Source organism: Nannochloropsis gaditana (assembly GCF_000240725.1).
Source record: "Nannochloropsis gaditana CCMP526 unplaced genomic scaffold scaffold322, whole genome shotgun sequence".
Taxonomy (NCBI): Eukaryota; class Eustigmatophyceae; order Eustigmatales; family Monodopsidaceae; genus Microchloropsis; species Microchloropsis gaditana.
The window spans coordinates 16313-32578 of record NW_005803631.1 but is presented as its reverse complement, the minus strand read 5'-3'; the positions used below and the strand labels follow the sequence as shown (position 1 = coordinate 32578).

At 52.3% G+C, this 16266-nt stretch overlaps 3 protein-coding genes across 3 annotated transcripts; 2 read left to right on the top strand and 1 right to left on the bottom strand.

The window, feature by feature from the left end:
• Positions 1–8791: 8791 nt before the first annotated feature.
• Positions 8792–10392, top strand: NGA_0353900 (uncharacterized protein; the record flags this gene model as incomplete). The annotated part of the gene is made up of 5 exons (XM_005855002.2): positions 8792–8890; positions 8973–9519; positions 9686–9831; positions 9974–10106; positions 10298–10392. Coding segments are annotated over 5 exons (1020 nt in total), but the record flags the coding sequence as incomplete, so codon positions are not given.
• A 946-nt stretch (positions 10393–11338) lies between these two features.
• NGA_0354000 (uncharacterized protein) lies at positions 11339–14000 on the top strand (the record flags this gene model as incomplete). The annotated part of the gene is made up of 5 exons (XM_005855003.1): positions 11339–12206; positions 12764–12772; positions 12976–13032; positions 13363–13384; positions 13505–14000. Coding segments are annotated over 2 exons (870 nt in total). The 3' UTR covers positions 12766–12772; positions 12976–13032; positions 13363–13384; positions 13505–14000.
• Positions 14001–14192: 192 nt separating this feature from the next.
• Positions 14193–15713, bottom strand: DUSP (dual specificity phosphatase; the record flags this gene model as incomplete). The annotated part of the gene is made up of 2 exons (XM_005854998.1): positions 14193–14607; positions 14786–15713. Coding segments are annotated over 2 exons (1302 nt in total), but the record flags the coding sequence as incomplete, so codon positions are not given.
• Positions 15714–16266: the final 553 nt, after the last annotated feature.

The following is a 16266-nucleotide window of genomic DNA, read 5'->3' as shown; positions in this document are numbered from 1 at the left end:
ACACGGCATGGGCGTGTGTCAACGTCAGGGCAACCAAGAGGAGTTTGTGGGTGTGGAAAAAGGGAGGTGTAGCAAGGATGAGGTGAAGGGAACGGTGAACGGTCGTTGAGGAGGAGGGAGGGCGAGGAGGGGTGGAGGTGAAGGAAGGAGAGGTCGCGGAGGGAGGAGGAGAGGAGGGAATGCCAGACCTGGGCGAAGGCATGGGCTTGCTTGAGGAAGCAGGGGAGGGAAGGAGGAAGGGGAGGAGGAGGAAGAGGAAGGCTCGTTCTTACGATGGGACCGAGGGCTTCCCCCATGTCCCTCAGTAGGTCCAGGACCGCCTCCTCCATCGGCTCCGTCCCTCTTCCTCCCTCCCTTCCTCCCTGCCTCCCGCTCTCCCTCCCTTCGCATCCTCGTCAAGGTGGCATGCACCACCTCCGCTGCCAAGGACCACAGCGATCGTGTCGCTGCCTGGATCCAACTGAGCGCTTCCTTCCGTCCCTACCTCCTCTTCCTCCTTCCCTCCCTCCCTCCCTTCCCCGACTCACCGTGTGAGTGTATCACCTCCTGCACGGCCCGACGCAGCACTGGAAGATCGAGAGGAGATTCGTGTTGATGAATGTGGAGGCGGAGGAGGTGCGTCAACGTGACCAGAAGCTTCTTCTTTAAGCCCAGGACCTGCGCCATCACCATCGTGACTGACCGACCTCCGCCCTCCTCCTCCTCCTCGTCCTCGCTCCCTCCCTCCCTGCTCTCCGCCTCCTCCGCTTTTCCTGCCTCATCCCGGATATGTCATTTCTCTCATTTCTCCACCTCTTTCCGCTCGTCCCCTCCTCCCTTCCTGGGAGTAATGAGAATGGAGCCGAAGGCAATCTTCGAACCCTCCTCCCCTCCCGACACCTCTCCTCCCTCCCTCGCAGTCGCCTCCCCGTTTGCATTTCCCTCCATCCCTTTCATCGATTCCTCTCCCCCGCTTTTCCCTTCCTGCACTGAGGTCTCGGGCACTGCCTCTCTTCTCGCTGCTGATCCCCCTTCCTCCCTGCCTTCCTCCCTGCCTCCCTCCATCCTCTCTGAGGCCCATGTCGGGTGCGACAGACATTGACGTGCAATGTAGTCAGGTAGCATTAATCCCATTCGAATACGATATCTCCAATCCGCAGATCAGACCCTGCGATACCTATCTTCAAAAGTAGCTCTCGCTGGTACTATTCCTGTAGCAGAGGGCAGAATCGACGATCTCCTCGCCCAATGTCTCGAGAGAGATTCGGAACGACCCTGAATATATTCATCCAATAATTTACTCAACGAAATCACCGAGAGCCCAGCCTCGGGGGCCACAAGTCTAGGCACGAGGGAAAAAGTCTGGCCACGAGGGGAAATGTAGGAAATTTTGTTTTACAGGTAATAGGGTTCTATGTGCGTATTTCCGTCAAACCATTTGTCTGAGTTTGATTCCTATTGAATCTGAGAAATGCCTGTGCGAGTGAAGCGTTTTATTCCGACCCCAGTCCCTCAGGTTTCTAGGTCCATGTACCACATGGCAGACTATCCCAAAAGTACTACGACAGCCCCTCAAATCTTTTGCTCTGTGGAACTCAACGAGAATAATTCAATTTCGATTCAACTTTTCTGCAGGGCGGAATTCACTCCAGGTTTTTCCAGGTTTTAATCTCCCTTCGCCGCCATTTAACCTGTGGGAGTACTCGCTCACATGAGAATGTATCGGAACGCTTTATAAGAAAGCTCGCTTCATGTTAGCGGCACGCCGAGCTTTTGCTAGAATCATTGTGCTCAGTGTTGTAGTGGTGCTACTCGTATGGTTCGTCCAAACGGATGTGAGCTATGTTGGCGTTCTGCTGAGCACCTCGACACCCATTTCGAGAGGTAATGCTGCGAGTAGCTGTTGCCACCGGTGCACGGAGAGTCAGGGTGAAGTGATATACCAAGGCGGTGCAGAATGGAAACGGTATGGCGACCCAACGCCACCACGTCCTCCGGAGCCGGTATGGCAGCTATTCGAACAGCCTGGGCATCCATACGTCTTCGCAGACAGTCTAGGGCCTAATTCGACTCTGAAAATGTTCCGAGAGTGCTGTGTATGCCCTGTTCACCAGATAGGGCGGGTTCTTATCTTGGTCTCTGAGACGCGTGATTTATTATTGGGTGTTGATCCCAACACAACAGTTGCCCAGCTCTCTTATCCCGCGAAAACCGCAATCATGAACAAACAGTACGCGGATGCGCATGGCTACGATTTTGTGTATTCAAGGCCTGGAGTGACAGCTACGTTTCGGGAAATGATGTGGGCTGCCTTGGAAAAGGAGAGTAAAGCTTCAGATTGCAAATTTGCTGCCCCTCTCTGGCATTTCAATAGAAGCTCATTGCGGTCCGCACCATGGGCAAAGCTGCCAGCAGCTTGGCATTTCGCATTGGAATATGATTGGATTGTGTCGATTGACTCCGATGCAGTATTTCGTAACATGAGTTGGAAATTGCCGCAGAGCTTGGCTGCATTGAGACCCGACCAGGACTATCTGTTCTTGTCCAATATGCCGTTTTCTTACATGATGCCGTGCTCAGGGGTTTTTGTGGTGCGGGGCGGTGATCGTGGAAGGAAACGACTGGAGACGTGGTGGAACACCATATCACAAACTGATCGAAGGCATGCGTATGAACAAACTGCGCTTTGGCAGCGCATCACTCCTCAAACGTGGGCAGGGACTCAGTACGATGCTGACTTCGCGAATGCAGGAGTCAGAATTGATGTTGCTCAGTTTTACCGTTCCGGTGGATACTGGCCTGTATCAAAGCCGCACAGTTGGATTGTGCATGTGGGCTCGACGGAGCTCGTGGGAAGAGCGTCAATCTTTGATGGCATCTTGGAGGAACGGAACATAAGCCTGCAGGCCCGCGCATTGCCCCTACTGCAGCAAATCCCAACCGCGCTCATTAACGGCAATGCTGTTGCTTTGGACATGGAGAAGTTCAACTCAGCCAACGTCTCCAACTGGCTTGAAGGTACCCTGGACTCAGTATGCACGTCAAGATAGTCAACTGCGAGCTCGTCGCATATCCGGTTTATGTGAGTTGTCAGGGGTTTAAATCAAGTCTATGAATAAGTGCTTCAAAAGGTGCAAGAGCGTGCCGTGGAGGAACGTCTGCAATGGATCGCCTTTCTCGATACTGACGACTTCGTCCTATCTTCAATTCCCAGTGAGAGATTATCCGAAACCCTCAACGAGAATTAAGTGGAGGAAGCATGCTTAAGGATACATCGAACCTGGTGTGGGTCATTCCAGCATAAGAAGGCTTGGCATCCAGTGACTGCGGCGACAGCATCGCAAATCCCAAAGTACTCGCAAACATTCACCCGGAAGAAAAAAACATAAATGCAATAGCGCTCAAGGTTATCCATGCTTTTGTAGATCAAGACAGGATTCCGTGCAAGAGTCAGTGAGACATAAGAGATATCCGCATCAACGCGAAAATTGCTTTGTTATCAAACGTCTCGGAGAAGGGTTTGCTTACGATACCTATACGTCATGCAACCTTCGCGGGACGGCGACCTTTTCCTTTGTTAAAAAATATGCCTATGGTGATGCGAGGAGTCCAATCAGATCATGAAATTTCGTAATCTGATCGACTACAGCAATCTGCAGAAGAATATCCAGGTATCAATCCAGCAAATATTGTACGCATAGCGTGAAGCCGCATGTGTATGATATATATATATATATACGTATGCGTGAAGATGATGGTGCGTAAAAAGAGAGCATTCCTCTTCCTCCTCTTAGACTTGGGCGGGCCTCTGCACACCTCCGAGGCACAAGTGGAGCCCTTCCGCCGGCTCCCGCCCCTCGCCGCAGGTTTAGACGCCCCCGTCGTCATCACACACTCCCTCCTTAGCAGAGCCTTCTTCCCCACCCACCTTTGGAGCTTCTCCCGGTAGCCATCAATCTGTTGGCGGAAGAAAGCCGTGGCAACCTGCACCGCGCTGTTCCCCGTGGTAACCTTTGCCATCTCCGCCGCGGATGCCGTACTGTTGGAGTTGAGGCGGCGCCTCTGCGGGGAGCTTTGCGCCGAAGAAGGCCCAATTACATTCGTCATGACGTCGATAGTGCTGGCGAGGATCTGCCGACATGTCCCCCTCGCCGGCGTCGGGAGCGCCCCCGCATTCTTCAGCCCCGCGTAGAAGACACGCTTCCTGTCGGGCGACCAGCACAGCCGCGCGACCCACTGCTTTAAGAGGTAGAGGGTGGGAGAAGAGGGGCTCCTAGATTCTGCCTGTGTGCTTTTTCCCTCATCAACGTCGCCCCATGGGCCTCCTCTGCGTGGAAGTCATCGTCATTGTCCTGGTGATCAGGATGACCATCAGGCCCGTGCGTCGTCCACCGGGCCGTTCCCTCCTGCTTCCTCGCGTGGTTTGGCCTCGGTAGAATAGACTTCGTGCAGAGCGCCGTCCATGAGGAGCGTGTCTTGAAATTTGTGCAGTGCCACTGATACCCCATGAGTACTGCAAGGCAAGCGAAACAAATCCTTTATCGACTCCACGGGGGCCAAAAATTCCGCGTTTGTCGACAGCGGCTCCTCTTCCTCTATTATTTTCTTCCCCCTTCTTGATGCCTGGTTCGGCCGTTTGTCCCGTGAGGAGACTTGTCATCCCGTGGTGATGCCGGAGGTGTCCATCGAAATATCTCCCTTTCCCCGATACCACCATTGGGCACGGTGGAGAGCGCAAGAGGCAGCGACAAGACGGACGAGCAGTCTTCCACGCTATCCGTGGGTCGATGTGGCGTCTTTACCATGCTGAGACTTGATGCGCCTTTTTAGGCATGGGAGGGGGGCTTCTTACAGTACTGACAGGAAAAGCTTGCCAGGGGAGGTTTGCTATTAAAGCTTCGTGTCCCCTTTATTCCCAGACTGCCGTCCATCTAGTCAGGGACATCGACCCATGGTGAATGACAATCTGTAGATGTGTGCGTGCTGTGGTTGACGTTTAGATTGCTGGGTTGACAACGAGTGCATGCTTTGCTTTTGTGCTGAAAGGCAGAACGAGAGTAGGAGCGTATTTTTTAGGTCCACCGTACACCTGAATATCAAATCATCTCGCGTCACTCCCTTCCCATCACATGTTTCATAAATTTGCATAAAATTTCTGTTCACACGGTTTACGTGTGCCCTTGTGTGCCCTTGTGTGCCCTTCGTTGACATGGCGTAACATTCTCATGTCTTCGGGTTGTGAACGAAATGGGTAAGAACCAAAGTCGCTGATCCACGTTTACTTTTTTTAAAAAAAATATTACATACACCGTGAAATACATAGGCATAGACTGTAGTTCAAAGCTTTATTGCCATATAATGCTGCCGGAATTGCACAACTTCCCTCCACGACGGACTTCAATCTGCGTCAGGAGTCCATCATCCCCTCCCTCCTCCCCACCGCTCTTTTCACACGCGTCCTGGAGCGTCCACGCTGCCAAGTCAACCACTCGATCGTTTGCCTGGAGGTAATGCAAGCTCAAAGCACGCGCCCGCGGGGCTTGGGATGTGCTTTCTTTCTTCCGGGCGGCGACATCGAGAAGCGCGATTTCTTCGGCCGCAACAGCCAGAGCCCCTCCGTGCATCTTAAACAATCCATTGCAATGGCGTGGCTTCACATGAAGGCTGGCACGGGTTGCTTGCAACCTTTGACGCTCGTCTCCTTTGTCAGATTCATTTTCCAGTGTCAAATTGTCCAAGGGGAAGTGATCAAATATTGAGGACGCATCGTGTGTATTGACACGCTCCCCGGTGGCCACATGCCTGCGTGTTAACCCAAGCAAAGATTTTCGAACAATAGGGTACAAGAGTGGCGTGAATGCCATGTCCCAAAATGGAACGCCTGCCATTGGCAAATACTTGCAGTGTTTCCCGACAGCCACCAATTGATCGCTGGCAGCGTCCCTCAGGTCCAAACGCAAGAAAGCGAGACTTTTCCCGATCTTGTCTGCCCAGGTTTTTAAACGCAGACTCCGACCAGGCGTGATGTTTGCCATCACTTCCACATCCAGTGCGACAGAGACGCCTGGACGATGAGTGCGATCCTGCAAGATACATGCAGCCGTGGAGATTTCGTCAAAAATTGCCGTGATCACCCCTGCTGAAAGATATGTGCCGCCTTCATCTGTACGACACAGATATTTAGTGATTTCGTGCGTGGTTTCTAGACCTTTTTTGGCATCGTACCGCTCTAGGACGGCATCCGAAACTCGAAGCGTATGAGCAAAGTTGATACTGTGGAAAAGTTGCGTAAATTCTAGAGCATCTTCGTGCCTCGAAGATTGCTTCAGGGCTGCAATGAGTGATGGTCTTGCCCGCATTGTAATATTTTCTGATGTTGAAGTGCAAAATAGAGACTGTTAAATTGGTATTGGCGACGTTCCATACTATGTAGTACCTCGTGCTGGCGCCGAGGGAGGAGGTTAAAAGGTAAGTATCAAATCTAAAGATGGAAGAACGCAAATTATTCAAAGCGAAATTAAAGTAGACCCAGAAAATCCTGGCCTCAGTCGACGGAAATTCAAGGAATGGTGATGTCACACATTCCATTAATTTCATTGACTACGCTTAACAGCCAATATTCGACAGCAGGGAGCCCCACCCTGATGTAACGCTCTACTCGCCACTCTTCATGGTGACAATTCCGACAGTTAGCAAGGTTACGTGCGCTTACACCTTCAGAAAAGTGTACACTTCTATCCGTGGGTAAGATTTTGGAAAGTCAGTGGGAGAATGGAAATTGGACAGAGCGCAGGACCATGGAGACGGCGTCCTCTCCGGCGTCAGCCCTCAGCTCGCCTCATTGCTTCTCGCAGAGAGACGTGACAGGCTACATCGCTACCGGGGTCCCCTAACGACCTTTTCATGACCTATTGGGCGCCGAAGTAAACAATTCATGACAGTGATGCATGACAAGCCAGTATTCATCCTTTTAATGCATGCACTCGTGACATTTCTGACTGAGGAAGGGCCATAGTTCTTGAGGACTTCAGATTGTTGTCCCACTGGAAGAGTAAACAAGAAAGCGGATAAAGGAGGTGGCTATGACTTTGACGCCTCACATCCGGATCGCCTGGTGCTGCAGTCCTCCGTCTTCTGTTCATCAGTTGAGGAATAGTTTGGCAATTAATTTCTCGATGGAGCGCAAAGAAAAATGAATATGTCAGAGGATTAGTGGAAGTTTTTATCCTTCAGACACGTTTGAAAGATCACATGCCTCCTCTTATTCGTTGGTTCAGGCCAGCGCTACGCTGGCCTCACGTTCCCCCCCCCACGAGGTAGTTCAGCTATGCCATCTCCGCCGTCGTTGACTCTTAAGTGGGCCTGGAGGCGGCACCTCTGCGGTGAGTCCAGCGCCGAAGAATTCCCAAGTAGATTGACGAGACCGAAACTGCTGAAGAGGATTCCCCCACATGACTTCCTCTTCGGCGATGGGAGCTCCGATATCATCTTCAGCGCCCCGTAGAAGGCAGACTTGCTGGTTAGGGGCATGTCCAGACGCCCCACAAACGCTTTGACGGCGGAGACGATTTGACAGCAGGGGCCTCTGGCTCTCGCATGTGCGCCACTTCCCTCGTCCTCCCCGCTCCATGGGCCGGCGCCCTCCACGTGGGAGTGTGCATCATCGTCCTGATGCTCAGGATGACTATCTCCAGACACGTAATTGCAAATGTGCGTCAACGGCATGGGCCCCTTCAGCGTTTCCTCCGTTCCCGCCTTGGTCACGATGCGCGGAGTGGTATCCGTGGCGATAGTCCCGCTGCTGCATGCCGTCCCGGTACCACATTAAGAAGATGCCATTGCACCTGTTACGAGGAGGGGGGGCTGTAGAGTCACAAATTAATGGCAGCATCGGCCATCATCAAGAGCTAACATGGTTTTCAATCGCACACAGCCGTCGCTCAAACTTTGAAGTCGCTTAAAAACGGCGTGCGCGGGTTGGCTTTGCGCCTTAAGGCGCCTTCCGAGGCACAGGGATGATGTGAAAGTGAGGAAAAATGCCAGCATGGAGGCAGAACACAATTTCAAAACATGCAAGAATATGGCAACCTCGGTTGTTCAAAAGTTTTAGATGTGGGGCGTCTAAAAGTCATCGCCAATATAGGCGACCGTGTCGACCTTGGGCAACATTTTCTTCTTTGGAAGAACATGTAACCAGGTGTTCTCAACGAAAACAAAAAAGGAAATTTCAACTTTAGATACAGCATATTGTCAAGATGGTTAAATCTTGGGGATGGGAAACCGACAACCGATGGGACAATTTTGCGATTCCGAGGAAAATACGCGACCTACTGCATCGCTGCCTGCTAGATTGCTGTCGCCTTCAACACAAAAATATGCCAGGAAAAACGAATCACTTGTGAATATATAAGTAACTTCTCACTTAACTGCTCTTACTGTCAGGACTGACTGAATTATCTTCCCTTCCAACACTCCGCTATGATAGTTCATGGCGGAAGCTTCAGCCACCTCGCGACCCAGCACTACCTCCAGGCAACGTATGGCAGGAAAGAAAGCGTTTAGTAGCAGGTCCACAGAGGTGCAAGGTAGTGATAAATAATCATAGCAAATCCGACGATCCAGTGTGTCGCCTCGAGTCGCCAGGCGCCTTTGAGTCGTGGGAGGCTAAATTCATACTGTCGTGGAGTGTCAGTCCTGACTGTCGAACACTTTCTCCGTTCTCACAGCGTCGTTGAACATCGTATAGGCAAAAAACTTAGCCATCTAACACGTGATGCGTTTGATCCCACGATATATAAACATGCACGCAGGCGACAAACAAGAGCGGGACACTACTCCAATCGGTTGGCAACACCCGGCCACTGAAGAGGAGGGGACACTCGACAGACCATCCTCTCCCGTGGCGATTTCCGTGCGTACACAGGGCTTGTACATGCACCCCTGTTTCGCGCATCACTTGCCCTCACATGTAGAATCTTTTCTCTATTCCTCAGGGCTTCTACCTCTTCACCCTCGAACTGCTCACGATTGCCCTGGTCTTCTCGAAGGCCCTCCACCACAACGCTGGGAAGAAGTATGTCCGCGTCGTTCAGCCCGGGTGCCACGTGGCATGGGCCGACATGAATGGAGACCACTCCACCGTTGCCTGCTGCTCCCTGCCCTCCTCCTCCACCACCTTCCTCTCCTTTCTTCTCGGTGGAGACGACCCGCCCTCCGAGGGTCAGGACGGATGGAAGAACCCCCTGTGCGCAGCTGCGACGTCACCTCGGACGAAGCATCTGACCAGTGGCCTGGCGCTGGTCCTTCCCTTTGTGACCTGGTTCCTGAATTGTTTGTTCTCCGCTGTGGCTGGCTGGTGGGGCGAGGGGGGCCGGACGGAGAAGGGAAGGGGGAAGGACGAGGAGGGGAAGGAGGGGAGGAGGAGGAGGGAGGCGATTTGGACGGGCCAGCGAAGACGATTGGGGCTGTATGCGGCGGTGATCATGTTTCGAACAGCAGTGCTCCTGATGCTCCTCAACCGTGTGCAGGCATGGGTGCAAGGTGAGGTGGCCGGGGGAGGGTGGGCGGGAGGGAGGGCGTGGTGAGGTGTGCGACGTGGCTACCGGAGGCGCATGGAGGTATAAGTAGCCTCGCGCCACATCACATCGGTCTTGCTTACACAGCTTCCTTCTTCGCTTTTCTTTTCTTCGTGGCGGCCCACGGCCAGCGGAGGAAGGCGATACCTGTTGGTACTCGGCTCTCCGACACGACGGCAGGTGCAGAGAGCGCTTCGATTTCGCCGACCACGGCGTGCTCTTCATCTCCCAGTACCTGGCTATCCAAACGTTTGAGACGGTGGCGATCCTGCGGGAGGTAGGGGCGAAGGGCGGGGCGGAGGGCGGGAGGAAGGACACAAGGGAAGTTCTTGGAGGCTCCCTGGGAGTGTGGACAAGAGAGACGTAGCCAACGCATTGTCGCTCATGTATTTTGGCTCTTTTTTCCGGGAATGCCGCAGGCCCGGAGCCTCCTCCACCTCGTCACCTGCCTGGCCTCGGCATGCCTGATCTCCCTCCTCTCCCTGGTCGGCTTCTATGACACGGTCACCTACTTCCATACCCGGACGGAGAGCCTCATGGGCGTCCTCATCTGTAGGTCGCGGGGGAGGGACGGGGCGCAGGAGCTTGGCAATCTCCGTTTTCGTCTCGGGGGTGGGGTCAAGCTTGGTGGGAGTGTATGTGGCATGCCTTCTTATCCTTCACGTATCGCGCTTTCGATCCCTCCATGTAGCGATGGATTGCGATTGCGTGCTACCGACCATTTCCCTCATCTACACGCACAGCCCTCGTCACCGTCCAGCTCCCTCTTATGCTCGTTGCCTCGGGCCGCCTGCGCCAGCATCGTTATTTGCGTATCAGTCATTTCATCAAAGCTTGAAAAATGCCTGCGCTATCAATCATTAAGTGTTCAAAAGTAATAATCTGAGGATTTTCAGAGGTATAAGGGAACTCAGATAGCCCAGCTCATAAACAAAATATGTCACACAGTATTTTTGGGTTTGGAAAATATTTAGTTTGGCGGATGAGAGGCGATTACAACCGCGATGCGTCATTTACATTCTTGTAACCCGTATTAAAGCCTAGGAAATGAATCCATTACCAACCACATCGAGTACAAATATGCTCGGCATCACGCGCTCACGCTTGTCGAGGTAGGAAATACCCAAAAGCAGGCATTGGGCACTGCCATGCCTCAGCCAGTCAGTCCCCTAATGCCAGTGGGTGAGCCACGTCGTAAACTAAAGCACGCATTAAGCCGTCACACATAGCCAATTTTGTGCACATCTACCATTCCCACCCCGCCCCTGGCTAAGTCATGCCATGCGCCTATCGCACTAGTCCAATTCGCCAAAGCCGGTCACCTTCATGAAGTTGGCGGCTTGAGCGATGATGATTGGATCGGGTCATTTAAGTGACATGGGGCCAGATACGACGGGACGTCATGCCACCGAGCGCCCCCACGGCGCCCCCTGCAACACGAAGGACGGGCCGTACGAGCCATGCGATGACGTGCATGGGCATGGCAGTGGGTAATTTGCACCCTGTGTGCCTCTGCATGTTGACGACAGGCGTGGTTTGGCATATGGCTGCTCTTTTTCTTGTTGACGCGGTGCCGGCGCTTAGCCGCGCATGAGTTGCAAGTGGATGGCTGTCAGGCCAAGTTTTGGGCGTTTTCTGGCAATGTGGTACAAAGTCCATTTCTTATTAGCGTCACAATCATCACACAGGATATAGCGTGGCTCAAGTGCGGTATTAAGTCGGGCTGGAACCTGGTGGTCCCCACGGAGGGGATCGAAGGTGGAAAAGGTCTTGTTCCGGAAGACATGGACACGCGAGCAAGGAGGATGAGGAACCTTGATGAGTGTAGTTCGAAACGTCATGCTCCTGGAAATACGGCATGCTGCGTCACCCAGCCCGCCTCCCTGCTTCTGACACGCCTCAACGATGATCTCCTGGCGCGCGTCCTGAGTTTCACGGCCCAGTGGCACGTCATACGCAGCATTTCTGGAAGCACACGCACGTTCTCCGATCTTTTGGTCAGGTCCTTGGCCATCAAACCGCACACTCCCCTCCATGTGCTTCACAGGGTGATGACGCGCGTAGGTGAGAACGTCCTAGTCTTGGACCTGACTGGCAACCGCCACTTGAACGACGCCTCGCTCCGTCACATTCTCGAAGAGACATGCCCGCGTCTTCACCATCTCGTCCTCAACTATTGTCGGCAGTTGACTCCGGCTGTGGTTCCGATCCTGTCCAGGGTTCCACGGGTCGCCGTCCGAGGATGTTGGCGTCTGCTCACGCCCTCGCCATCCCTTTCCTCCGACGTCGTATTGGAGCTGCAATTGCTGGCGCTGCAGCAAAACGATCGCCATCGCCACGACGGTGTGGCAAAGTATTTTGAATTTGCTTCGTCAGCCAACCGGCTGGTAGGGCCGGGCCAAGACGGGGAGGAGGAAGGGGGGGAGGAGGAGGGGGAAGACACAAAGGGAGGGGGAAGCTCTGCCGAAGGAAGGGGAAGCATCAGTAGACCCGGAATGTCGACGGGTGGTGCGTTGAATAACAGGCGCTGCGTGCCGGGAACAGGGGCGGTCGTTGAGGAGGGAAGGGAGAGCACCACTGAGGGACGTCTACCCTTGCTGAGCCTCCGCGCTTTCCATGTGGTCTATGATCGGCTTCAGCCTCTGCTTGGCTGTCAGTCCTTCTCGATACGTCGGCTGCAGTATGAAAGCGTCGATCGTGCCTGTTTTCTCGTGCGTACGACGGTGAAAAAGGTGGCATCGACAGGGACATCGGCCTCAGTGTCGATGGCGGCAGGCGATGGCTTTTCCCGACAGCAGCATTATTTGTGGCTCCTCTCCCGACAGAAAGAAGGGGAATGGAAGAAGTGCTGGCTGACGGATGCGATCATATCTGCCGAGCATGGTCTTCTGAGTCTTTGGAACCTGCCTCTGTGTGAGGAGGGCCGAGGGGAAGATAGGGGTGAACATTGTGTGCAGAAAGAGATCGAGTCTTCATTGGGTGAGGTGTGGCTGCCACAACATACCTCAATGCAGGCGGAGGGAAATTTTTGTGTGGAGTAAATTCGATAGAGCGACACCTCGTTGCCGCGGTTTTGAAAGTTGATATGGACAATTAGGAGACTTGAGATGTGTATTTCAATTTTGACTCGTGGATGAAGGCATCACGAAAGATGATCGTGTAAGCTGTCTAATACCTTTCCGCGTTGAAAAATGTAACACCAAAACCAGAAAATGAAAGTAAGTTTTGTCTTCCCTTGTCGTCTGTAGTAGGCAAGGTTGGGGTAGATCAAGGATGGGTAAAGCGATCTTTTGCGGGCAATCAGTAGCCCTTAGTAATATAATTTCGTAAAAAGCACTAAGAGTAGTTTTCCTATCTACTTGTATCCCAAATATTCACGACCTTTTACTTTACTTAAAGCCTACTTTTAACCTCCCTGCAGGCGACCTTCCAGCCACTACCAGCGAGGAGGTTAACCTCCTGGTGCCAAGCTGTACAGGTACAATATCGTGTGAAAACACCGGCCTCTATTGCACGCACCTCATTTCCACACAAGAAATGAATATCTGTAATACATGTGACAGGAAGATGGTGGAAGCTGCGATCGCGATGCGGGAAAAACTACCAGAGCAGGAGCAGCACGAAGCTCAACGCGTCTCAAACGAGTGCAGCCCAGCACTCTCTTCATTATCCTGTGTGTCACATACCCCCTCCAGCCAAGAATTAACCTTAGAGACACAATGGAATGTAGGCATAGGTGGCGGCATATGGACGACAGGTCTTCTACTTTGCGAGTATTTTGGGCGAAACGCCACTTTTTTTTCCAAAGTCCTGTATGGCAAACGAATTATGTAAGTCATTCGCCTGCACACAATTGATCGGTGACTCGGCGCAAATATTGTATAACAAGCAGTACGGCCGAATGTGTCACACTTTTTCACGAAGTAGTTTCCGCACTGATACTCAAATAGCGAAATAGGCTCAGGCACCGGCTTGGTGGCCCTGTCCTTAGCCACCAATGCTCTATTTAAGCCGCAAGAAATTGTGGTTACAGATCAAAAGGATCATTTGGACCTTATCGAGCGTAATATTTGTGCCAATATTGCTAAAATGAAGGCTCCGATTCGCGTGCAAGAATTCAACTGGCTAAAAGATAAAGAGACGAAGAATACTGATAGCAAGGTAAAAGCCCTCTGTGCCCTCCCTTTTGACGTGGTCGTAGGAACAGATGTAGCCTACTGCCAAGAGCTTTACGGTCCCGTCGTCCATGCATTGTGTCGTTTGAGTGGCCCGCATAGCTTGATTTTACTGGGTGTGACACGTACGGACACGAACCCGAGGTTTTTCCAGCTACTGCAGGAAGAAGGCTTCGACTACTGTCTCACGCCTGTCGCGGATGGAGAGAGCAGCTGCACAGTGGCAGGCGGATTTGCACTGCTAAGCGTCGTACGACGAGTGGGATCATGATGCTTATGATGCCCAAGTCCGACGACAGAGGCATACGTGAAAGCGGAATTTGATAACGAAGATGAACGGAAGATCCCAAAAACTGTCTTTAGTGGCACGCGCAGATCAAGGTCATGTGAAAATGTTGCCGAACAAAAGTAGCTGATTCTCTTCATACCAGCGTCAGTAGCAGAAGCTCAACGCTTTCAACAGTTCATTTCGGATTCCGTGGCTTATTTCTTTTATTTCGGAGGTCAAGCTCCACATAACAGCATGGCTGTGTCCCCAAATCGGTTTTCCTCGTACTTGCTCAGGTCCAGGCTGACCTTGCCTCCTCGATGCTCCCTCTCCCACTCCACCAACTGGCCCATAAACCCCATATTCGGCGCGATGATCGCGCGTCGACTTCGAGCGTACGTGAGAGCTTCGAGCAGACTCATGTCCTTGTTACTGTACATCAGGTAAGCGACAACGACGGCCCCGCTCCTACTCATCCCCTTCTTGCAGTGTACCAAACACAAACCTCCCTGCGCTTTGGCGGCGTCGATGGCGGCAAAGGCCCGAGGAAGGTCAGGGAGGATTGGTTGAGCAATGTCGTCCCTCCAATTTAGCTTCAAGTAGCAGAGCTCTGAAGAAAGAGGAAGAGAGGAATAAAGAGGAGTCAGGGCAGGCAGACTGCAAGCACACACAATCAAACACAGATGTGAGAGGCGAGTGAATTTGATTCGAAGGAAAAAGCCTTCAGGGTCGAGGAAAATGGGGATACAGCCTCCCTCCCGGTCTTCCTATATTACTCTTTAACGTACCACCCATGCTGTCATCCCCTTCTGTTGTAGTGTTAACGACGCTTTTGATATTTAATTGACGCATAACCGTCAGATTGTCGCTGACCTCATCCCCCCCGATCAACAAATGCCCCAATATCGTGCTCAAATGAAAGTGGGAGTCGGTGGGGATTGCCAAGGGCCGCGGCCGTCTCCCCCGTGCCGAGATCCCACTTTCACCACCGGTAGTTTTGGTCAATGCCACCACGATTCCTTGCGATTGGGTCAAGGAAGCATTCAGGAGCACGTCGTGGTTGGACGTGGGAGTTGGGTTCGTTGCCGGTCGCCTCGGGCCCGAGTTTATGGGAGCCTGGGCGGGGAAAGCCAACCAACCTTTCGCAGAAAATGGGACGGGCAGCGTCCTCTTTTTGACTACTTTACCATGCACATGTGACTCCTTATGTGGACCTGGATCGACCGAAGCAGCAGCGTGTTCTGCGACTGCAGCAAGCCGCGGAGATAGGAGGCAATCACCCGGGGTAGAGGCCCTCGGCGAAGAGGTCGACCATGTAGTTGGCAAAGAACGAGAATTTCCTTCTCTTTGATGAACTGAATTATTTTCAGCTTGGCACGGTAGCTCCGACTGAGCATTACCGGTGAATGCTGAACTTGGTGCTTCTCCCTCCATCATTCTTTCCTTTCCCGGCTTAGGGAGGCTGTCCTCGTCAGCATGCGGGCCGATAAATAAGGAAGACTTGCTTTGGACACATCCCATGTTGACTTGAATCAGATCGCTAGCTTCAAAAGCTAGGTGAGACTCGTTGCAAGCGACTATGAGTCGCGCTCGAATGAACACGGAGCACGGAGGGGCGCCACTGGAATTTTCTCGTACGATTGCAGCCCGGGACAAAAGAGAAAATGGGCAGATCTTGACGTTTGGTCTCTGATGTCTTGCTTTCGACAGTAATCTGTGTGAATATGTGATTATTGACAAGCAATTACTAAAGTCCGGACGGGGACCTTACAGAGGATCAAATACTGGCACGGAACTTGCCGTGCGCGTCTTTACGTAACCTTTTTCGGGTGCTCCGTAAACTTTTCAAACCACTGCCTATCTCAGCTTTCTTTTTCTTATTGGCGTAGATAATCTAAGTCTTAATTTCATGATGAACGAGATTCATTTGGTTTGATAACTCTAATAGTAAAGCATTTCGATTCGGGTATCGAATGAGTTGGTTGCCATGTTGGACGCCATTCTTTTCAAATTTCAAAAATCCGTTGGTGAGCCAACGAGTAGTGCACCTCTTGAACTCGAAATTTGACGAAATAGCACTAGATTACATCATGAATTTTACCATTTGGTACTCTTTCCTGCTTTTCCCTTATTTAGAAGACATGTGTGGGAAGAACAGGTCGGCGGGAGGCAGAAGACCTTGGCACACACCTCATTTTCATTTCGCATGATCTGTTCTTGGACAAAAGCGGCGGATACGAAACGTAATGTTTCATCAGAAACATCGTAT